The sequence below is a fragment of the Mastacembelus armatus genome, chromosome 15 (assembly GCF_900324485.2).
Source record: "Mastacembelus armatus chromosome 15, fMasArm1.2, whole genome shotgun sequence".
NCBI classification, from domain to species: domain Eukaryota; kingdom Metazoa; phylum Chordata; class Actinopteri; order Synbranchiformes; family Mastacembelidae; genus Mastacembelus; species Mastacembelus armatus.
In genome coordinates, this window is record NC_046647.1 from 19,618,362 (window position 1) to 19,643,270 (window position 24,909).

At 41.0% G+C, this 24,909-nt stretch overlaps 1 protein-coding gene across 2 annotated transcripts; it reads left to right on the forward strand.

The window, feature by feature from the left end:
- The first annotated feature begins 1,182 nt into the window (after nt 1-1,182).
- On the forward strand, nt 1,183-24,886 carry LOC113131445 (calcineurin subunit B type 1). Of its 2 annotated transcripts, XM_026308676.2 has the most exons (6): nt 1,183-1,427; nt 10,543-10,582; nt 18,829-19,005; nt 19,585-19,644; nt 20,289-20,473; nt 22,598-24,886. In XM_026308676.2, the coding sequence occupies exons 1-6, from the start codon at nt 1,425-1,427 to the stop codon at nt 22,643-22,645; spliced, it is 513 nt and encodes a 170-aa protein (XP_026164461.1). In that variant the 5' UTR covers nt 1,183-1,424; the 3' UTR covers nt 22,646-24,886. The 2 variants fall into 2 exon arrangements, with proteins under 2 accessions (XP_026164461.1, XP_026164460.1); XM_026308675.1 differs by lacking the exons at nt 1,183-1,427; nt 10,543-10,582 and adding an exon at nt 17,476-18,100.
- Nucleotides 24,887-24,909: the final 23 nt, after the last annotated feature.

A 24,909-nucleotide genomic window follows, 5' to 3' on the forward strand; every position in this document is an offset into this window, starting at 1 on the left:
TGCTTAAATAATAAAACGTGTACCTTTACTGTCTCCATGTTTTCTTTCCACTGTTGCCTCTTTTCTGCCTCTCATCTCCTCAGGTTTTCTCCATGTATTCTCAACAATACCCCGTGAGTCTCTTATTTAATAACTACTAACTTTGTGGCTTTTAATTTGGCAGGTAAATTAGTGAATTATTTTGTTAAAAGTGTCATACTGGTTCCCACACTTGCAGCTTTTACTCAAGGGAGCGTTGGCTTTAGGACACGCGTAGCCCGAGCGAGCGGTGCGTTGACAGGCGCTCCGTGCCAACCGGGTAGTGTGGCGCCAACGGAGGGGATGCACCGGAAAGCAAAACAAACAATCCCGGAACTGGTAAAAGAAACTGGTGCATTCTGGTGCTGTGGGTTGTTACTGTTACAAACTTACTAATATTTATACGTAAAAGAAAAACTATTAGCTTAACATTTCCCAGACTGTCCATGACCTCCTCTGAGCCCCGTTTGCACCTGTTCTTCAGAGTCAAAGGGTCACTGAGGTAACAACTACTAATGAATTAGCCACGTTTTCAATAAAAGCGTCATTTTAAAACACTTACCATAGTTCCAAGGTGTCCACAGTGAGTCTTCTAACCACTGACTGATACATTATTCAGTCTGAGGGTTTTTTTTCGAAAGTTGCAGATCAAAAGGAAGATGGCAGCCCACCTGGCTAGGAATCAAAGTGCACCCTGGGAAATAGGTTTGCTAAGCGGTCTGTATATCGCTTTTCAACATTCAAGTGATTTTGCACTTTTTGTCCATTCACACAATCGCTCATGCACAGGTGGAACAGCTTGGGGTTCAGTGTCCTGTGGACCAGTGAAGCCAAGGCTCGACCCGCCGACCCTCTGGTTCATGGTCGACCTGTTCTACCTGAGCCACAGTCGATTCTTTTTTCTTTAATGTTGAACTGACTTTGTGACAGTCGCGTACATCGAGCTTCTTGGTGCACAGATGAATGGAGAGGCCTGAGTGCATACGGGTGCAGGGCGGTCGTCAGGCCAGCGGGGGGAGCTGCAGCACAAACCTGCACAGGAGGTGAAATGTGGATAAATAAACCAGTAGTTCCCGGATGTACAGTATCGCTCACCTCCCCCCTTCGCCTCTTCTCTCCTCCCTTACGCCACCGCCTGCTTGTCAAACCGAGCCTCCTCCTCCGCTCACTGTCCCCTCCCAGCGGGTCTCCCTCCCTGTGCCACTGCAGTGAAATCCTCGCTAAAGGAGAGAGAGAGAGAGAGACGGAGAAGAGAGTCCGAAGCCGGGTATAAATCCAGGAGTAGACCTCAGAAAGCATCACAACCGTATTTTTGTGTTTTTCGCCACAGCTCGGCGGCCTGCAGACTGCTCCAATAAACCTCTTTTCCGTTCACATCGCCTGGATTTCATCATCCGACCTGCAAGATGGTAAGCAGCGACGACTCCAATTTTCACCCTCCGCCGACTGGTAAACACACCAGTGGGCAGGCCTGCGCTTGAATGTGTCGAATAATTTGGCGTTTTGACAGGTTGTTTGTGGTGGTGATCCCTTCGCTTGGAGGTAACAGTCGACAGAGTGGATCCCTGGCGAGAAGGAAACGCGTTTCTTACCCACTTTTGGCTCCCTGTCGCGCTCTCATTGCAACACCCCGGGGCTGACAGCAGCCTAAAGCCTGTGGCCCACATATTTCTTATCCCTTCTCGGCATAGCCGACACTCTTATAAGCAACGAGGCCTGTGCAAAATTAGTTTTCGTGACAAAAATACACGCGGAGTGGGCCCATGTTGGCGACTGAATGTGGCACATTTTACACACCAGGCAGGAAAATGTATCGTTTTTTCAAGTTGCGTCTGTTCGCGCTGCACCTCAGCATAACGAGATTTTCCCAGTATGTTTTCTAGGTAGCATGGCGCTGTGTTGATACTTGCAACAGTGTTGCATTGGAGCTTTAATGAATATGGCGAGGATACATTTGTAGAAGGTCCATCTGCAGCGGTTCTAGAGGAAGCTGCCATAGCAGGCCACAGGGTTGTGTCAGGCTGCCCTAATTAATTACTGTCTACCATATATTTACATGCACAAGTCTATTTATACAAATATGAGGGTGAGTTGGCTGGTTACTGTTCTGGATCACAGGTGTGGACCTGCAGCAGTGTCCAGGCCTGCAAAGCTGACATGTCAGTAACCAATTGCAAGGGCGTAGCTAGGAATTGTGGGATCTGTGTTCAGGACAGGAGCCCACATCCTCTTCCACTGGTGTCTCTTCACACCCACAGTTCTTTTCATCCAACCATAGGTCAAACACTCCTCTACGCATCCATTCTTTGACCTGATAGCATGAAAACAGTAGCAGTTATTGGACTGGCCTGGGGGAAAAAGGCATATTGTATTTCCTGTACCAGTTTGTTTGAAGTTAAACCATTCCTTTATCATAGGGTATCTTGAAGTAGCATTATTTCTTTAGGATCTTTATGGATTTTGGCTGTCAAGGAAAGACCCAGTGATCTTATCTAGCTTATTGCAAATAGAGCAGTGTATATACCAACTGACAACATGAAACCCTAAAATCACTGCCACCATTAGATACCTTGTGAAATATTTCATTGAGTACATGTCTAGGTCACAATCAATAAGGGAGATGTTATTGGATTGTATTTAACCCCTAAAACATCCATACGGTTACTGGCTTGAGAAATGTCCAGGATTTTGACAACATTTGTATTAACGTGAGCAAAGGTTAACTTTACTTCCTGAAAATCTATTAAAAGAGCTAATTTTTAGAGTCACTTTTGTCAATGTGGGACATAGATGCCAGTGGCTAAAGTGTGCTTGGTATCATGGCACACAAAGTGGGCACTCACCTGAGGCCTGTTTTAAGGAGCAAGTTGACTAAATGACACATTTGCTGAGCCTCAAATCTGGAATATTGACTGACGTTCGATTGAATAATTGCTAGGTAGCTATGGGGAGCTCATGCTTTGTGAAGACTACCAACCCTGAGCTTATAGTCTGAATTTTATGGTGCATAAAACAGGAATCTGCAAATACAAAGTAAGTCATAAACTACACAAACACATGCAAGTCACAACTTCTGTCCATAACACTTCAATAAAATAAACATCAGTGACAAAGGCTTCCTGACTTTTCTGTAATGAATACATGAACCGAGGGCAGCAAAGCTAAAAAGGCTTACCTTGTTACGTTTGCCCTGCAGCAGTCTCAACTCTCTGCCACAGGGTAGAAGCTCAGGGCATGCATGTCCTGCAGACAGTGTGCCAACTTGCAGCCTGTCAAAATGTATTCTTTTCAGCTGCAGGGTGAGGCTGGGGGCAGGGACACATAGAGGCTTAAGCATGTAGTGGAATGATCTGATACTAAGGGCACCATATGCTGCCTGGCAATCAAGCGCCACCCACATAAGGACTGAGCTGTAGATAAAAGCTACAGTGAACCACCAGTAGAAGTGATGACCAACACTAGGTGATCCACACTGCACTTTCAACCAGCCCACTCTATCTGGATTGTTTCTCCTCGCTGGCCGTTGCATCACTGCAGTCCTCAGCTTGCACCGGAGCCAGCAGCACTAGCACGGGCCAAACTCTAATCACTTGTGTCAGTAAACATCTATTTGTCTGGTGTGTCATCCTGTGCGCCTGGTGAACAGGAAATTTTCATTAACATTCAAATGGTACAATTTGTCTGTGCTCGTTGGAATTGTAATTTTAGGGGGTCTCATACTCAAGGCGGTTAAATACTACTCAGAGGGTGAAGAAGTCAGAAAAGATTTACAAATACCACTGTGACTGCTCAAATAGATTCTCCACCCTCACACCGATGTCCTTGGACTTAATGATTTTTGTCCTAATATGTAGTGTGAATTGTGGGACCTTATCATACAGGAGTATGCTTTTTTAACTACTGTTCAATCAGTTCAGTTGGCTAGTGATGAACTAATCTAGTTTTTGGCAAATATTCCCCCCATCTTCAAGTGAAGTAATTTGCATCAGCCATTTCCTCTCTCTTTGACACCAGTTTCCTCATAGCTGTAATGTTTTTATGTGTATGTGTAGTGATGTTAGTACTCAAAAATAAGTCAACCAGTTAATTGATAGAATCTATTTCAGGTATTCATTTAGTAATATTTCTGAATAGATTCATTCCAGCCATTTATGCATACAGATTTATTGCTTTTCTTAAATTATTGGTCAATTCAACATCTTAAGATTTTGATCATTTTTCAGTTAGAACTTTGAAAATATATGTTTCAAACTTAGATGATCACTTGCACTTTACACTGGAGTTATTGTGCACGGTCTGACAGGATCTCCTTATGTCACTGTATTAGCGTTTGGTGAGAGTAGTGGAACCAATTACATAGTGATAGTGTTTGGACCACAGAGCAGCTCAGTTGAAGCTGGCTATCCGGGCCACTGTTGCTTAACATGTGCAAATGTAATTCGGGTATATGTTCAGATTATGCCACCAGGTATCTGCTCCTAGGTCAGGTTAAAGGTACCATAATTTAGGTAACACCATTCTGTACCCGTTTCATGTGTGGGCGCATTTATGACGAAGGCTGACACCCACGCTCTGCGATGGGCCAAAACATCATTTAACATGAATGTCAGACTTCAGGCTAAAGAAATGCTCTCTTAACGTTTGGCACATTTCACTGTGTACTGATGACTGGGTATCCCAGCACAGGTGACAACAAGCTGAATTACCATAGTTGAGAACAATCTTGTATTGAGCTATTAGGTAAAAATGAGAGTTTAATGTTCTCATGTTCTTAGAAGCTAAATACAGTCTAGCTTTATCACTACTAGGTTAGTGCATAAGAAGATTTAGACATTGTTAGTTTACATAGCATTATGAGGCCTTCAAAATCTTTTATAAGTAAGGGCTAGAAATGGCTGAGGGGATTAGCCCTGCAAGAGTTACTTAAGGAAGCTGAGATTTTGATAATTATTTTCATACTTTCACTTGACTCCTAAATCTGGTACAAATCCTTGACAAACACACACACAGGCATGCACGTACCCACATAGAAGGAGGCATATATGAAAACACAACTATCCAGGAAAAAATTAAAAAAACGAGTTAAAAAAAAATCTATGATTTGTGGCACAAAAGGAGAATAACTGAATGACTGCGGAGGAACAGATGACTGGAAACTTGAAGCAGCTCATTTTGATTCTTGCAAATATCCTGCGTAGCTTCTCATCTATGTGGTGTAATAGAGAAGGGGGTTATTAGTGATATTGTGCAGGCGGCCTGGGTTTTGCCTGCTGTAAGTGGGGTTGAAAAATGGTGGGGTTAACTCTATTTAAATCTGAAACCACAGCTCTGCACTCTGCTGTGACTCTGGAGGCTTTCTTATGTTTATTATAAAAGTGAGCTATATAGCAAGGTTGATACTTGCAGACATATTTGTGTGGGGGAGGGGAGTCTTGTCATCCCTGAACTAAACAAATAAGCACACAAAGCAGGGAGAAAGTACACAACATTACACTGACTTGAACACACACAAAACCCTTTTTCACCTCAAGAATAATGTGGCCTGCATTGTGTGGAAAACTAACTTGAACATGCCAGATTAGACAGAGATTTGTTTAAAATGGCACATTGTTTTAATTGAATCTCCATGTGCATACACACCAGAGTTCTTTGTTTTTTGGATAGCTTAGTAGTTTGTGGTGAACAGTTATTTCTGCCCTTTACAAGTTCCCAGGGCTTTAGAAGACAGCTTCATTTTCCGTGTTCTTATCCAACTAATAATCCAGTACAAAAGTATTCATTTCCCAATGACAGGACATCAGCAGACTCTTACATTAGAGAAATTGGAAACAAAAAAACGTCAGTCACCTAATTTAATTATTGTCTCAGCACAGCTGTACATACATTTTTTTTAGCTTCTTATTGATCTGCTGAGATGAAGAAATATCCACTTGTAGACATTTGATCACAAACACAATCCTTGAATTCAGAGTACAATAAATATACAAACTTACATTGGAAACAATATGGTATAGTGTTATAGTACATATAAATATTTCCAGAAGGAGAAAAGTTTTGGATGTTGTGGCACATGAGATCATAAATATGCACACTGGTGTTTGTCCTGAAGATGAAATCAAGGTAAGGCGTGAGCTGTGGTGTTATGCATAATATCTCAGGCACCACAGATGGGATTCAGGGAACGATGCAAGCCGCTGCTCTGTTGTTGCATTTTCTACACTGTGCTAATTAGTCTAGTGTGGACACTGTCATGTTTATTCATTTTTAGATTTATGCACATTATCGCTCCATTCCAGCATGTTGTGGCTTGCACTGACTGCACCCAGAAGGTGTCACATTGTTTAAATGTCAATGTTATATTAAATATCTTGAGTACCACAAGTCAGAGTTTAATGTCTTTTGGCTTCTTCATAAATACTTGGCAGCACCTTATTCCCATAAATAAGCAGCATCTTGAAAGTTAGCAGAGGTCTTTATTAGAGGTTTACTTATTTAAACAACATATTTGGAGCGGAAGGTGAATAACTAGCACTTGCCATTTCTTTGCCCTTGACCAAAGCATCAAACCCTCAGACTGCAGATAAGGCACACTCCAGGCTGATGTGTATGTAACTATGTGGAGAAGGGTATTTCTGAAAGAGCATTCATGCTAAGCAAACCTGTCATGCATAAAGTTCAAAAGATAATAAGGAAAACATTTGCTTGCTGTATAATGGGTTGACTTTTGAACATACTAAAGATTTTCTTAGTCTGTTCAGTTATGAAAATGTAATCTATGCCAAAGTGTATTATTTGAACAGATTCACTGCCCCCTGAAATTTTAAGCTATAAATTTAATATAAAAAAGGGGAATAGAAAGAGGTGATGATTTAAACTTTCTTACAGTGAGTAAGTTGATTAAAGTATCAATCACTACTAACCGAAAATGAGTTTGCTATTTGATTTGGTTAGGTTTAGTGTGAGAGCAGATTGCCAAGGATGCCATGAGAAAAACCCTCCAAATGTGCAGCCTCATGTACCTTAGTCCCCGGTCTTTCCTGTTATGACAGGGTCCTGCAGGTCTATAATTAGCCAGGTTTTTAGGTTGGCCGTAGCATTGCTGCTCAGCCAGCGATGTTGCCAGACTCTTTATTATGCAAAATGTGTTTTGTGTGTTAAAGCCTAATTGATTCTGAATGAAGCGTACATTATTGATGAGCCAGCATGAGTCTCTCCCTCTCTGCCTCTCTTCCTCTCTGTATATACAAGATGGTTTTTCACTTTTGCATCTCTTTTTGTATATTTTAAACCCAGATGAGAACTGCTACTCCAGTGACTCACACATACACCATACACACTGAACTACTGTACACCCCATTTGGTATGCTCTGTTAGATTTTGCGCAAAGAGGCAGTTCAACAAAAGCTGCATGATGTGATTTTATTACAGAAGACGTGACAGTTACCCCTGACCTCACGTCAGCCACGCCAGTGACCTAGGGCCTTAGTTAGTAAACCTGTAATCCTCAACACCAAATCTGCTTTGCTGTAAGTCTCTTTCCCTCCAGTGACACTACAGATACCACTTGACTGACTGACACCAGGAATGTAGTTGAGAGTATGAACACCCAGCACTGATTTATTCTCCATTTTGTTTGTGTGTAATTGTTCGATCGCCTTTCCACCTTCAAGATAAATATTCCTACATACCTTTTCTCTTTTACATCTTTAAATGTTATGTAATTATCTTTGTATGTGTTATGTTTCTATGAAATCATGCACCTCATTACTTAAAGAAAATATTAACTGTAACTCAGTTCATGCTTTGTCTTATTTGACCCATCTGAAAATAGGCAAATATTAAATTTTGCCAATACTGACAAATAACTAAAGAAAAATGCACTTCCAGTCCCTATAACACCACATGGTGAGGTCTATGCTGCACCAGCATCTCCTAGTTTTACAATAGATACAGAGCTTTGGGCACAACAAGGCTCTGAGGTCAGGAGCTGATCCCAGCTTACATTGGGCAAGAGGTGGGATACACCCTGGATAGATCACCAGTCTATCACAGGGCTGACACATAGAGACAAACGCTCACTCATTCACGTCCACGGTCAGTTTAGAGTCATAAGTCAACCTAACCTGCATTTGTTTGGGCTGTGGGCGGAAGCCAAAGTACCTGGAGTAAACCCACACAGGTACAGAGAGAACTTGCACAGAGAAAGGCTCCAGTTGTCAGCCATGTTCAAATCCAGAACCTTCTTTCTGTGAGGCGATGGTGCTGAACACTCACTGTGCAGAGCTGATTAACAAGAATAAAACATTCTTTAGTTTGACGATACATTGAGAGGCTAAACCTGAGGACATTATTCAAGTCCTTGCATCCAAAATCTTGCTGAAGTGCCCTTTTTTCTGTCAGTGTCTCTATAACCGCTTCCAGCACTTCCCTGTAATAAAGTAAGTTCTCTGGGGCAAACAAAAGGACTTTTCCCTACAGGGATCAATGAAGTATCACATTGTCACTATTACCCACTGAGCCACACAGGCAATGGGACACCCAACCCCAGTAATGCTGGAGTCATGCGCTTCCCATTGAACTACAGTGGAATTCAATCCCTTATACTAGCAGCACCGAGCCACTGTCAACTCTTGTTCCATAGAGGAAAAGCGTGTACATGACAATACACTGGCCACTGCACTAGCGGGTGACTCTGCTCTCAACATAGGGTGTCAGATGTCAAAGTTGTTCTCTTGGCTAATCCTGTGTCACTGCTTTCTCCCCACTGCTCTTAAAATATATCAACTTCTCCGAGGTATGTGTGAGGTCATATGGCAGCACAGGATGTAACTAGCAGTACCTTTTTGTAAGTAGTTCAGTGTGTATGGTGTATGTGTGACTCACTGGAGCAGCAGTTCTGGTTTAAGGCATTGGTCATTGTTTGGGTGTGATTACTTTAGTGGTTGTTTTGGTCTTAACCACAGTGGGAAATGCATTCATACTGACAATCAAGCCAACAAGTGAAGAGTCAAAAAGTCTCACTGCACATAGTTTACATTTTCTGTTTTTTGTAAAATATAGAAATATATTTATATCATTTCAGGATGCAGTTCTGCTACTTGTCAAATGTCACAATCCTTATATTTATATTTATTTATAACTCAAACATTTTAGGGTTTGTTTAGGTTGGGTTGTGAGCTGTGAGGCCTCAGACTTTTAAAATCTTTGGCTTTGGCAGCTACTGGTGATAGCAGCAATGAGGACTCTGCATGTCTTGCACTACTTTAAAGGTTGTTGTTTTCAAATAAAAACTCTACACAAACAGGGTTGTAACTTCAGTTTTCTTGCTGAGATGCTGCAGTCACTGCAACAGGGACTCCTCAGTGGCTCTCGTGAGAATTCAGGCTCTCTCTGCCAGCAATCAGACTCAGCCTCAGTGGACACTGCAGTGTTGGATAGGATGCAGATGTCACTGCTGAACATGAGCCAATACACACACACACACACACACACACACACCGCTATGCGTTATGCAGAAGATTTAGTGCTGTACATGCTGCAAAACTGGAAAGATGCTGCACATGTAAACAACGTCAAGGGGTTGATGAATAGATGATATGAAATAAACTCTTCATCCCCAACAGGAAATTCAGGAACCATGCTTCACAGAAAGTAGCTTGTGTGTGTGTGTGTGTGTGTGTGTGTGTGTGTGTGTGTGTGTGTGTGTGTGTGTGTGTGTGTGTGTGTGTGTGTGTGTGTGCGCGCGCGCGCGTGCACGTGCACGTTTGCATGCAAATTGTCTGAGGAATTCATGACTTTGGACAGCATCACATTTCATCAGCAGTATACGTAATACTGAACACAGTTGCCAAACTTCAATTTTTCACTTTTATTGAACAGAATAAACTCCAGGGTCCAGGGTGCAAGCCATTGTTTTTGCAGTCCTACCTGTTAATGTTGATTGGCAACACCTAACAGCCTTGTGATTTTAAAAAAAAAAAAAGTGAGAAAACCAACCTGGTGCAGTTTCAGTTTTGTGTTTCTTGTGTTACTTTTTATCAGGAGATTTTATAATATCAACAGCCTGCTGCTATGAACACTAGTCTGCTTCTAAATGTACAAATACAGAACATGGCTGAATGCACTATTGTCTGCATTATTTCTGTTGATGAGGAATGTGTGGTATGGAAATGAATGCACTGCTCACCACAGATCACCATCCCCTATTGTTTGGTGTCTTTCCTAGTAGGTGCATTGTTAGTTTTACAAGGACAACATTTTTGAGTTCTGCAGGAAATTGTTTAGACATTCTGGTTAGTGCTGTATTGAAGAGCTTTCTAATTATTTATTCTTACTATGTGAGCTAACTTCATGTTATCTAGTTAAATAGCTGATAAGTATTTGAGTTTACGCTCTGTTACTAAGGGGATCTTAAATCAGTGCCAGCTTATCTTAAACAGCTCTAAATATTTTGCACATAATTTGAGCTTGTTCCTGTATTATTCTTATGTCTTGTGACACATTTCTCTCTCTGTGTGTCTTCAGGGAAATGAAGCCAGTTATCCCCTGGAGATGTGCTCACATTGTAAGTAGATTTTTCAAACTGGCTTTATTTTTTTTTTATCTGGTATTGTTTATCCTTTATAGGTTTCCCCCCACAGAATCAGCACATTTATTAAATGCATTTGCTATGGAAATTAATGCCTTTATGTTTTTTTCAGAATATTAACATTTTATGTAATAAATATTGTTAGTTTTTGAATTATTGCAGGTCAAGTACTGTTTCTTGCTTGTTGGGTATTAAGTGTCAATCAGGCAATAACCAATACCACTGTATATTTTCTTGACAATTTATTGTTGTCAATTGAGTTTCCAGATAATATCCTACCTTAAATCTGTCCTTTCTCATCTTGGAATCAGACACTTACTATGTTCTTGATTGTGTGTACAAGATGTCTGCCTCTTAGACATCTTTGTGCTCCTGAGCTCTCAGAAGGAGGAGGAGAGCTGAGGATATGACTCACATTTCTTCTTTGTCCACCCCCCCTTCACCTTACCTACCTGATGATACATCAACAATATTTCAGCCTTGTGTTGTTGAAAAAGTCCTCAGGGATGCAGATTTCTCACCAGCTGGCTCTGGTGCAAATGGCATATTTTACACTGAGCGGTTGTTAAGGACCAGGATAAAATGGGTCCAGTGCTGCATGTGTTTAATGAGCACTGAGACTGCGGCAGGTCCCACAGTAGTGTAGGTGTACTTCAGGGACCACGTCTATGGTTAGATTGACCTCATCATGTCTCAGAATCTGTCACATGTGATTAATTATTTTCACAGCTACGTGATATTTCTGGTGTTAAGGTGTTGTATGAGCAGATATGCTGTAAAATATCTTTATTCGCTAAATGTTAATACTGATAATGATGTTTAATGTTAAAGAAACGGTGCAGCAGGTAAAGTGAGACAGAGTGGTGTTAGAGGGACAAAACTTAGAGCCACTTAATGATTACATAGGCTCTTTGTGCACTTTAGAAGTATAGGCAAAAGAAATAATATTGATCAGCTGGACCCACAAATGGAGATTTTTCTGTCAATCATTTTATACTGTTGTTTACAACAGACAACTTAGTTTTACAGGCTTAAATGTTTCTGAGCATAATGTGTCATTTTGACCTCACCTGTGTCTTCCATGGGTCTTTTCATCCCAACCCAAGACGCATATAAATATTCAGAGTGTGGGCAGAGCTGTGGACACACTGCAGCTTGTCCAAACTTAGATGGTACTATTGTAACGTTTGGGGCTGGCTGGGAGTTAGTTGGGGGGGGGGGCAGCAAGACCTTGGCCTGCCAGGCCCTCCAGGCATTCTTCCCCCATGATTATGCTGCCATGGTGAGGGGAGATGGATTTGGATGATGCATGACCCTGAACTGAAGCCATCAAGGGCCTCTGCATTCTCTCGAGGATATTTACAGCTTCTCTCCATTTCTGTTTGTCTGTTTTTTCTCTCGAGCTCCCTCCCTTACACTGTCTGTCTCCTTTTTAAGTCTCCTTTTTTCTGTTTCTTTTTAAATGCACTATATAGGCATGAAACTCAATACTAATCAGTCATGCAAACAAAGAAATAAGTTTTGCAACAATATTAAATGAATAACAATGTTACTTTTGCCTTTTAAGTTTACTAGACTAAAGCTGTAATCAGTACATAATGAATGAGAGCATATGATCACTGAGATACTTAACTGCAAATAGGCCTTTTTTCAGTTTGGATTACAAAGGATGTTTTTCAACAGGGTAAAATGTTGTTGCTTGCGTCCATCAATCAAATTCTTACTTTGTCCTTCTTTGATTTGCTCCCTTGGTCTCTCTTTAGTGTTCTCCCTGTCTCTTTCACCCCACACTGACAGAGCAGCTGTTCAGCTCATCAAGTGCTTGGACAGGCTGACATTGGCTGTGAAGAAATTAGCTCTTGCCTGCTGGTCAGATAGATTCACCCTGCTGCACTTCAACCTTACCGCCCTCAATAAGACACGCCAAACTCTAACACCCCCTCACCTGTACCTACCATCAGACCATCAGCCTTGTTGTTGATGTCTGTATGGGCAACAAGAACTGCTTTGCTAAGATGGATTGTTCTAGGCTGGAGGATGAATTTTCAAAAGGCCTGTATCCTCTTGTCAGTGCACTGCTGGCTTGAGCGTGAGCGCGCTTAGATCAGGCAAAATGTAATGGCCTACTTGCATAATTACACACAAACTACACAGACACACACCTCCACACACACCCATATGCACTACACACTTTGCTTAAGTGCATGCACGCGCCCACTCTGTTCTGCCACTCTCTTCACCCCCCGCCACACATACACAACCCCCTCAACGCATCATGCTCTCACAGAGAAATGCAGCAGCGAGCCTGAAACCATCGCAGTCCTGTCTGACACCGCCCAAAATAAACAGCAGGCAGCTTGCTGGAGTTCCTTGTTGCTAGGGGTTTCCCTGAGGGCGGGTGCCACAGCTTCTGTTGGTGGGGGTGGTGATGGGGTGAGTTGGGGGTTTTCTAACGACGGCACAGCTATAAATATACGATCCACACGCTGCCCTGCTTCATCCTCTGTTTCGTTCATGCAGACAAGCTGTAACTTATCAGAGTAGCCAGGGCAATCAGCCTAATGCACCAAGTTCTGCAGCTCCACACACTGTGCTGTGTAGCCTCCTCTTACAAGTGGCCTAAGTCAGATAAGAATTGTAACTCCAAGCAGTTTAGCTAACTGCATATGTTTTTTGTGACTTTTCAAAGATTTGCAATAGTGCTGTGAAGAAGACATGTGGACCAGTTTGACCTTTGAGTGTCGTAACAATCTTAAACGGAGACATCTCTGCATTATAGAGGTGATCAAATGAAAAGGGTCGTGCTTTTATTCTTCTTAAACTTACAAAACCATGAATACAGGTATTGTTTTGGTAGATGTACATAGCCATCACAAAATGTAAGAGAAAAAATGTAAAATGTGATGCCATTTTAAGAACACTATGATTATGAAAGACAGATTTCAAATGGAAGCAGCAGAGGCCGATATATCCTGACAGATGACGGTAGAACTGTATTTACACGCTGAACAGTCTTCCTCATGACAAGTAATCTGGAAAGAAACTGATGTGTCATTTTTCCCCTTCAGTGAGTTTTATCTGTGGCTTTTTGTGTCATGTTGTACCTGTCTGTAGCACACTGCAATTTCAGTGGTTCAGAACAACCCCATTATGTTAATTGGCACAGTGTTATGTATTCAACTTGTGCAAATACTGAGCTGTGCATGTAGCCTTCTCATGTTTGCCCACCCTCACACATCATGTTGTGTGTTTGGGGAGCTGCATACAGCTGAGTGTAGGCTATAATCATCAGTAACATACTGACTGAAATTTGCTGTATATCACCCCCTCCCTCCTCACTTGTCTCAGTTCAGGTAAGCCGTGTTAATGGCGTCACATGTTTCCGTTAATGGGCTGGGTGAACTGTTTGAGGGCTGGGCATGCTTAAAAGGCCAAATTCATTAATGACATTTTTGGGAACATTGTGTTTTATAATTAAACAAAAATGGGAGAAAAGCCACTTGCACTTAGCAGATTTTCTGTTCGCACTGCAGTTTTATGTTGCTGCTGTTTAATGGCTAGCTTGACTGTTAACTGTGGGACTAGTCATGACACAGTGTTAAGCAGAACGTTTTGTCTAATGCTCAACAATGAGGTTGAAATGTGCCAGTTACAAAAACACAAAAATGAAACTCATTTTGTTTTTGTTCATCCAGTAGCCGAATTATTTGAACGCACATGTAGGAATTTATCCTGGTGACATTTCTCGGTGGAAATTAAACTGCAGTGTAGGAATTTAATGTTCAGTATTCAACACAAACAAACATGCAGGCAACAGGAACAGCACAAACAGTACAGGAGGCCTTATAAGACCAGCTATGGTCCACAGAGCAGGAGGAGGGCCATTTGGCTCACCAGAGTTATTTTATGTTAATTGATGCATATGTGTGTATGACAGACAGTGTGTGAGCCGCCTGTGTGCACTTAGGACTCACGGCTGATGACATCTACATATGCATGTGTTGTCACCTCATACATAAAACCAATACACAATTGGTGAAAGTTCCTCCTTCCTTTGTGGCTCATATATATATATATATGTGTGTGTGTGTATGTGGGCTACTTTGGGGGCTAACGGGTTCTAGTTGCTTAGTAACACAGTTGAGGGTGCATACAGTGTTGTGTGTGCGGGTGTGTGTTGTTCTCTGCTGTGGAGTAAATGAGATTATCATAATCATCTCACAGTTACATTGGGTCTCCCTCAGAGTTGCTTATTAGTCTAGCAGTGTGAGGAGCCTCTGTGACTGTGCAGTCCTCGCAGCAAAACCATTTCTTTCACTTGAGAAGATGTTTGGATCATGTTCCCTAATGTTCCATTAGATGAAAAACGCATCCCTGGATGTGTTATTCTGCTATATTGTGGGTTTAGACCAAATAAATGCACTGACAAGCACTTTATTCTAAATTATTAAATCCATACACCATCTTTGTCTCTTCCTTTTAAAGGGTAAACATGTTTTTGCTGAATCATCCTGCACTTGAAGTCATATTGTATATTAAGCAAATGTACCATATAAACAGTGATTATAGTGTATAGAGTGATTTAGCCAACTCCATCACAGAAAACTCTCTGCTGTACCTTTATGCATATTCTGACTATCCACATGGCTGTTGAGGATTTGAGTGCCGGTCTGCAGCATCGCCCACATCATTGCAGCTGTCTGTGCTGCCAAAGGCTCAAACATACAGGCTGTGAGTAGGATAAAGCATGCTGGGGTTAAAATGATGTCTGTCTCCTCCTTCTCTGCAAGCAAAGGTAATGAGCGAGGCTAGTGATCTGCAGGAGCAGGATCTGGTTTTCAGGTTTTATACTGCCTTTTTTAGAATATCAGATCCTTCTTCAACGTCCACTTTTCTATCAGCCATTTTTAATTTCAGGAACACAGCTGTCTCCTAAATACAGTGACAGTTTTTTTTATGTGATTCTGATTTTTTTCTTGTTAGTAAACCAAGGCTAATGAGGAGCGGATTTGTCAGAGCATGAGATAATGATAGATAATCAGACAATCTTATTAGTCTAAGTGTCTTTTTATTTATTCATTAATGATACAGTGTAGTGATGTGTTGAATAAGTCAGTTAAACTGCTGCTGTCTTTGTGGTGAGCTTTTTGGCTCAGCTATGACTGGCAGATATGGGACACTTGGTGTGGGACTGCGAAGGGGACTCAGACTGTGGGAAAGCTGCTGTTCTGTTCATACATATACAGGTTCACTTGGCAGCTCCAGACAGCAAGAATAGATCCAGACACAGTGGTCACATTTTCCCTGCTCCATTACTGCAGCAAAGTTTATGTGTTGTAAATGTCATCTGTACTCCAGCTTATTCTACTGACCTGACTGTGTAGCAACAAAAGGAATTTAAACTGTGACAGGCAACCCTTTGAAAGATTAACATCAACATCTGCAGTTTGATGGAGACTTGTACTTGAGCCTTACAGAATGATGAGTGCGCCTATGGCCATGTTTATGTTTGTTAATTCACTGATAAGCTGACTAATAATTTGAAAAGTGCTGGTGGTTTTGCAGAATGTAGTGTGATATCTACACGAAGTGCCACAGTAAAACGTTCAACCTTAAATCATACCCACAATCAATCAATACCCACACATTTAAAAAAAAATAAAATATATATATATATATATATATATATATATATACCTTCAATTTTTAGCATTAAAGCCAAAATGGTGATTATGTGTAGCACTTATGTCCATCACACAGGCTAAACCTTTATGAGCCAAGTTGGTGTCATTTGCTGTGAACAGGAAACAGGAGGCTGCTGATAAGGAAGTGTTGTGTGTCGCAGGACAGCCGTGAGCCCAGCGCTGACAACTCACACCTAGTGGACACAAGCACCCTGTGAAATATGTCAGAGTTTGTGTTTGTGTGCAGATTCATCATGTTCGGGAGTTTTAAGGAACATTAAAAACAAGGCAGTAAACCACAGGCCCCCTCATTAGACATAAATCTACTTTATACATGCAAAACTCATGGAAATGAGATGGACTGTAACAAACACTCATTGTGTTCTGAAAGGCTGTCTTTCCCAATGATGCTCACGTTTATTCATCAGGCCATCACAAATTAAATTCACCAGGTGCTTCCAAAGCTCAATGTACCAGTGGCTGATGTTAATTCTTCTTATTCTGACCTTCTCCAACTACATAATATTTATTCTGCTAGGGCTGACACTAACAATCTTTGTCATCATTGAATAACATGCCAGTATTTCTTTATAAATCAATGACTCATGAATCAAATACACAATGAAAAATGTTCATCCCTGGAAGCCCCTAAATGATTTTATAGTATAAATATTTAATGTACAAGGGATAGTAAATGCACAGAAGTGCTGGTGTAGATACATTTAGTTTCTGCTGTTCTTTATTTGTAGGTTCCTCAGTTGTAACCAACACTGCTGCTGTGGTTGTGTACATCCTAACTTTCTCCTTCTCGGTGTCTCTCGTTCCTCCCTACTCCTCCACCACGCTGTGATTAGTCATCGAGCTGATGTAGCACACCATATCCGAATGTTGAAACCCAAACCACAACCCACACCCCCCATTCTCTCTTTTTCTCTCTTTGCATCATATAATAAGAATCTGAACAATGAGACAAAATCCCTGGAATCATTAGCATTACAGACCATCCAATGGCAGAAGTTTCTGAAGGTAAGAATATCCATCTTCCATAAGACTTTCTGGCATTTAGTGTGTTGATGATGGTAAAGAGTGTCGTCTGAGACCTATGTTCAAAATCTACACCAGATGTTCAGATTTGGATCTGGTGACTGTAAAGGCTGTGGCATATTCTGTATAGAAGCACATAACATATTTATATGGTTTGTCTGCTCTTCTACTTAGGGGGTTTCTTTTAATTTGCTGCTCTGAATGAATTCATCATTCAGATGGCATGGATTTGCTTGCCATCTGTGTCATGTCCTACTTATAATTACCACAGGAGGCTGAAATACAATCTTTTTTTCCGTTGTCAGGGTCAGTGTACAATAAATCTGTAATGATATGAACTTTATAACACAGATGACCTAACTTAGAGTTTGTTTTTCCACTCTGTCATTCTGGTTTACATCATATCTCAAGGTTTCGGTCATCATGGAGGTCAAACCTGAGCTGAGCTGAATTCTTGGCCTCATAATCTTGTCACACCTCTCTGTCTCTCCTTCGCTCTGTTAGCTACAGATTAATAGATAGCTCATGTTATTTAGGACCCCGGTTAAAGCAGGTGAAGTAGTAGTTTGTGGTTGGTCAGTGGAATCACATGACTGTGTGTGAATGAGCTTATATAGTAATCAACACCTGGCTTTGTTGTTGCTTCTGGATTACTCCTTGCTATTGTTCAGTGGAGTGGCCAAGGAGCTGAGGCTGTTTCTGATGGCAGGGGCACGAAAGATCCAGGGCATTTCTGATAAAAAAGCACCAATAGATACCAAAGGCTGTAAGTTTGCAACATTAAATCTCTGTTTTTGTCTCAATTTCTGCTCTTTCCTCTGTTACCTCTTCTCCTCCAACCTTACTCCTCAGCTTTCATTCTTCTACCTTTCCCTTTTTTATTTTAGGTTCACAACAGTATTGTCAGAGCAGCACCAGAACTGAGTTGCGTGTAAAATTTGCAATGCAGCAATGGAGTTTTTTTTTAATTGTTGCACCTATTTCAGGGCTCTCTGTAGAAGAGGAGAACAAAATGTACTTTGGTTACTGTGGGTCTGCAGCTTGGAGCAGTTAGTTCAGTCCTGTGCAGGCTGGAAGTGGTGTCCTTGACCTAATTGCGGTTACTAAGTAGTAAGTTAGGTAGTGGCTACCACAATTTATGACTACAATCCAGGCAGGTGTTAGTAACGGTATTTATGCATAAATATCTAACGGCTTAGTGTCTGTGAGTCTTGGATAAGAGTGTTGCTGCAGGTGAACAATGCACTGCGGCTCATTTTTTCCTGTCACTTTTAACTGACCTTTTTTCATGACCTGGTGTTACTTCCCTATATATCTGCTCTGAGTTCAAGTGGCTGTCAGGGCACCATGCATCTAACCTCTGCACAGTTTCTCACATTTGTAATCTTATTGGTCTGGTCATTGGGTGAGAAGGTCAGCTGAATGTCTACAAGGAAAATGTTAATGTCTCATCCAGATCTTCTCCTTTCTCTCTGTTTCTTTTTCTTTGTCCAGTCGATGCTGATGAGATTAAAAGGCTAGGGAAGAGGTTTAAGAAACTCGACCTAGATAACTCTGGCTCGCTCAGCGTGGAGGAGTTCATGTCGCTGCCTGAGCTGCAACAGAACCCATTGGTGCAAAGGGTTATCGACATATTTGACACGGACGGGAACGGAGAGGTGGACTTTAAAGGTATGCAGTCAATTCTGCTGATGTGGGGAACCCCCGGTATTTGAATTTACAGCTTTATTCTGGTCTGTGTTAGTCTGTGAAATGTTTTAAAGATACCGCTGGCAAAGCTTGACTGCTATTCCAGATTCAGTCACAGTTTTATCATATTTGAGAAGACCATTTTCATGTTATGTTTATGTTATACATAAATAGTGACTCCAGCAGAGCAACCACTTCACACTGTCTCCAGGGCTTAATGTTTACCTGTAATTTTAAAGTAAGCCAAGCAACTAATGTGGACTGGTTTTATATGAAGACTACATGGTGCTGGTATTTGACGTCAAGGCTCTAATCTTGGATACACCAAGCTTAGTATATCCGAGAAAAAGAGGAACAGCTGTGTCAGATTCACAGCCCACCATAGCTGACGCCTGACACTGACCATGTTTGACCAGGGTTTTGACACACATAACTACATTTAGACTCAGTTAACATGTTGTGCTATTTATTGATGTAAAGTATAGTTCCTCACCTGATGTCTGAAAAGAATGTGCAGAAAGCCTTATCAGCATTAATTGTTGTTCTCCTCTGCTCTCTCAGAGTTCATCGAGGGAGTCTCACAGTTCAGTGTCAAGGGGGACAAGGAACAGAAGCTTCGGTGTAAGTAAAACTGCATCTTCATTAAAACAACATGTAGCCAGAGGTAGTACTGCTGGTTCAAGGTCTCTTATCCCCTTATCACGTTCTTTACCTGCTTTTGGGATTTCAACCTACTGGAGCTTTGTCTCCTGTGTCTCTGCTGTTGTGTTTGCCTCACCTCGCCATGCTGCTGCAACAAAATGTAGGTGTTGAGCAGCGTACATCAGTAAAATCAGCCTTACCTGCTCAAAGATAGGAAAGAAAATCTATCAGAACTGATTATTCTTGAAAGAAAGTTGAGATGTATCTGCTTTTAAGGTGCAGACATGCTTCCTGCAGAGACCTGTGTGTGTCTCCTCATGAGATGCGCAGGTCTGCATGCTGGCCACAGTTATATAACTGCAGTGGTTTGCTGTTCTCTGCTCAAACAGCATGCAGTGGCCCTTAGTGGTGCCACACAAGAGCATGTTTGATAAGAGATGATTTTTTTGGTTTGCTCAAGATTGTACAGTCGTCAGCAAAGGCAAAATGACATTACCAGTCAGTCTTCAGATGTTAGACATCATGGTGGTCGGCGATCAAAGTTGAATCATGTTCCCTTAACATTTGGTGCTTTGTACACTCATGTCAACTCCTGCTTCTGCTCGTCCCCTCCCTCACGTCAGTCGCATTCAGGATCTATGACATGGACAAGGATGGCTACATTTCCAACGGCGAGCTCTTCCAGGTGCTGAAGATGATGGTAGGCAACAACCTGAAGGACACGCAGCTCCAGCAAATTGTGGACAAGACCATTATCAATGCAGACAAGGATGGAGATGGCAGGATATCGTTTGAAGAGTTCTGTGCAGTAAGTCAAAGCCCTCCTTGGGGTATTTTGGTGACATTTCTGCTGATGCCGCCTGTCGAGGACAGATGTCAAAGGGTCAGAAAACCCTAGAAGCATAACAGCATTTAGGCTCATGCTTGACAGCACTAGGTTTCAGTTTCACACTTTGTTTTGAAATATATGCTGGTGAGTTCTTACAACATATGATGATGTGCTAAAATTAAAATTTAGACGTTTGGCTACAGGAGCACTGACCCGAGAAACAAGTTAAAGATTAAATTTATTCCACATTAACGCCTGAAGCTGAAGCTTATCTAGGTGTGAAATAAGTTTGTTTATTGTGAGAAAGCAATGGCCAGTAGTGCCTTATTCATTTAATAATTGTGAGGGTTGAGTACTGATATAAGAGGAGAGAAAGGAGGTATAAAAAGGTGGAGGTTTGCTCCTTGAAAGTACAAGCATATTAGAACCAGCAGAGCATATCCAAGTGAGGAGGGTGGGAGTTAATGAATTTCTTTGAAAAATGAGTTTTCAGCCTGCAGTGGCAAACATTGAGCAGATCTACTGTATTACAGCAAGATGACAATCACTGAAACACCAGGGAGCAAAAACTGACACAACCAGGAAGGTATTTCTCAATATCCAAGCTTTAATTAACTGAAGCAAACACTATATATAAATTGCTTCAACCATCAAACACCCCAAACACAATACAAACCTGCTAGAATCTACAGGAAGTGATGATAATCATCTAAAAGAAGCAGAGAAACATCTTGTTGGGTAAATGTTCTTTTTAGATAAATTCTAAATAAATGAATCATAAAGAAAAGCTGCAGTCAGAAGTCTCCTGTGCTGATTACAGGTGCACATGGGTTCAGTCAACACAGAAGAGCAAAGAAGAATAAAAAGCTTGACTCTACTTGCAACAACATTTATACGTGAGAAGAATGTGAGAAACTTTAGGGGGGTAACTACAAATAAGGTGTGATTTACATATATGCTCGAAAAGACATCAGAGGATGTCAGTGCTGTCTCTGGGAAATTCCTCCCAGGGCCAAAGGTTATCGTAGGGCTAAAGGTCAGAGATGCCATGGATGCTTAACTTTAAGAGAATAACTAGGTTAATACATTTTTGTTAACAGGATACCCTTTATTTTCACATCACATCTATCTGATAGCAAAGGCTCAGTTACTGCCTTAGGACTGATGGACTGAGGTTAAAGTCTTTTCAAAGCTTTGCAAAGAATCTGCAAGATTTTACAGAGGGAAGCAGTCAGCAGCTGGATAGCAGAGGAATCCAAGAGCCAAGCTGAGGAATAGCAGGGATTTATGACTGTTGAGGTATTAAGCAGTTATTTCTAATTTACATGTATGAATTGTGGGAAGATCATCATCATCAATTCTGTCGTACTGATTTAAAGTTTGTCCTCATAATTTAAATACAAACTGGTTAATTATCTAATTTAATATCAGAGGCATATTGGAGTCTTTTAATGCAGTGTTCTGTTAAAAAAATCATCCACATAACGTGTCTCTTGTTGGACCCCAGTGCTTTGCTTGGAGATATTTTCTGAAATGAAAGCCACCACTTCTAGCTGACAGACACAAGGCCCACATTTGATGGCTGAATCTCCGGAGCCTTGGACTATAAAGGCTCTCGTCCTTGTGGGAGTGTATTTTCAGAATGGCACGGAAGAACATTAGATCCTGCTTTTAACAAAGTGCTGCTGCTCAAACATTTCAAGGCTGAAGGAAAAGACTGATATGATTTTGGTGTTGTAGTAGTAGTTCTGATCTGAGCACTGAAGGTGCTACAAATAAGATGGTGGATGTAAAAATAGATTTGTCAAAAGGCTGGAAGTAGTAAAAGAAAAGACTATTTACACAGTCAGTGCTGCTGCAAGATTTCAGTGGTATTAACAACACATTTGGGTGGTGAGACCTAATTGTGGTGTAGAGCTGAAACGAGGCTGAATGGTGCAGTAATTTTGGCTAAATCTGCATGACACAGAATGTTCTCCTCCTAAAATTAAATGTATAACATGGTTAATAAGAGAAAATCTGTAGACATTTACCACCACTGCCTGTAACAGTACTGGATTAATAGATGCATTTCTCTTGGCTTCCTCTCACTCATCCTTCCAGGTGGTCGGTGGTCTCGATATACACAAAAAGATGGTGGTGGACGTGTGAGCGCTCCTCTGCTCGCTGAATCCCCCCCTTCCTCCTCGACACTTGCTTTCTCCACCATCTCTGAAGATCTGCTCAAGAGTTCGGCAAAATGCTCTGTGTAACTCAATGGAAGTATTCTCTCTCTTGATCTCTTTTTCTTTCTGTCTCTCTCTGTGAAGCCACTTTTTCTTTCGAAAACTACGGGCCTCGTGAAGCCAACTTTGAAGTGTTACTGAACTGTCAAGCCTCTCAGTGACCTGGTCGTAGCACTTTTAAGAGACTGAAGGACATCTGTCATTTTCAAGAGCATCTCCAATTGGATGAGGGGGGAGAAAGGCACCGCAGTGAAGAGGCTGGTTGGCTTGTCCATATTTCACCCTTTTTTTTTTTCTTTTTTTTTTTTGGTAATTGTTATTTTTGATAATTGTTTTTTTTCTTGTCTTTTATAAAGAAGAAAAAAAAATACAAGTATATCTACGGTTGTCTCGTGAGGGGAAGTGTATAGTACATTAACACTTGACTTACAGTACAACTAGAAAGTAGGGTATGAAGTGCCAACCAGAACATATCCAGAAACCAGTCCAAGTTATTACCTATCATCACCGCTTGTCACTGGCTTGTGGCATTTCCATCTGCAATTATTGGATGAAAAACTAAATTTCAGATTTTTGCCGATTTTTCTGGTGTTTTGTCCTCAGTTTTACCTTGCATACAAAAGTTTCAGTTAGACCAGTAAAGCTTTTAGTCACACTTGGCAAAGCAGCTCAGCATTTTTTTTTTTTTTTTTTTGTATTGATAGTTTTATTTATACTTAAGAACGTGTTTATATTGTTGGAGATTATCCTTATTTCCTGTCAGGAAAATATAGGTAGACAAATTAATGCCAAGAAAATGTCTTTCTAAAATAATTTTGTGGCTGCAAAGAGATACACGGTTTACTATTGATGAAACAAATTGTGTTCAACAGTGTGCATCCATAAGACAATCTCCAATGCAAAGAATAGCTCTGCTCTCCCATTGACAAATGAACTGTAGTAGAGTTTTCAGGACTTTAATGTTAGGAACAGGGCTGGGTGGACTTGGCTAAGAACTGAGAGTAATTGTTTGGGACTGAATAACTGAGATTTTAGATTGTTTGTCCAGATATATAACAGTTTAAGAGACTTATCTGCAGGCAGCATTTTTTTAACCAATATGTGTATATTAGATAATCAATATGTGCTCATCTTTCACAGCTAGAGAAGGCTTTGCCTTTGCTTTACATGAGCCCTTCTGAATACTTACCTTTGTCAGTACAGTGCAGGACAGGTCAGTTTTCTGTAATGCAACACAAACACTTAAAATCTTAACACATTGGTATGATCCGTGTGCAATGGGATTTACTGTAGACTAGTTTTTTTTTGTTTTCTTTTGTTTTTTTCTGGAACGTGTACATTTCAAAAGTTGGCTTCTTCTCTCACTTTTTTTTTTTCTGTCAATGAACTCATTTTTCTCTCCCTCCCAAACATGAATCAACCAAATTTCACTTTCTATGGGAAAAATGCTTCCTATGACACATGGCATCGGGATAGCTTTGTTTTGCTTTGGAGGCCGACTGCTGGTTTGAACAGGAGTGTTCAGTCAGAGATGTGAATCTGGAGTGCTCTGTTGTCCCTTATCCCAAAGCTCTGCACGGCTTGGGCCTCCCTGTGCTTGCATGACATGGAAATATTTTTTGTTGTGCATGTAGATCAATTTTTTGAAATAATCCTCTTGTTTACACATGGATGGTGATGTTAATATATTTAAGAATTTAATGGTATACAATATGGATGTTGCCAAACTTTGGTAAATGTACACATTTTATGAGAGGTAATCCAAATGAACTGAACTACATGTAACTTTTTGTATTTTACTTGGGTCAGCGAGATGCTTCTATTCCAGTAAAAGTTGCATAGCTGATCCTGTCTCAAACTGCCACACACTGTACTCAGCTTAAAGGGGAAATTTGATGTTTTTTTTTTTCCTTTCTTTTGTACATAAGTATTTGTTTAATGCAGTTCTGGCTCTCTGTACTCTGTATAGTTCAGACCGCGCTTTAGTTTGTAAGTGCTACTTTTTCTCTGAGGGACTTGGGTTCTTTTTAGTTGTGTGGGGATATCTGACAAGATTTAAGTTTGAGAATATGTTTTCCTTTTTCTGCATGCTGCATCTTATGCTGTGGGACTGTTGGAAACTTGATACTGTATGAAAATAAACTTTAAATAAACTTTGAAATGTTGAAAGTAATGGAGTTTGGCATTTTC

What these genes read in the sequence shown, in the direction of transcription:
- LOC113131445 (XM_026308675.1), top strand. Translation starts at nt 17,938, where the DNA reads ATGAGCTTATATAGTAATCAACACCTGGCTTTGTTGTTGCTTCTGGAT. An exon ending in ACCAATAGATACCAAAGGCT is followed by an intron (nt 18,101 to 18,828) that starts GTAAGTTTGCAA and finishes TTCTTTGTCCAG; the next exon opens with TCGATGCTGATGAGATTAAA. An exon ending in CGTTTGAAGAGTTCTGTGCA is followed by an intron (nt 20,474 to 22,597) that starts GTAAGTCAAAGC and finishes TCATCCTTCCAG; the next exon opens with GTGGTCGGTGGTCTCGATAT.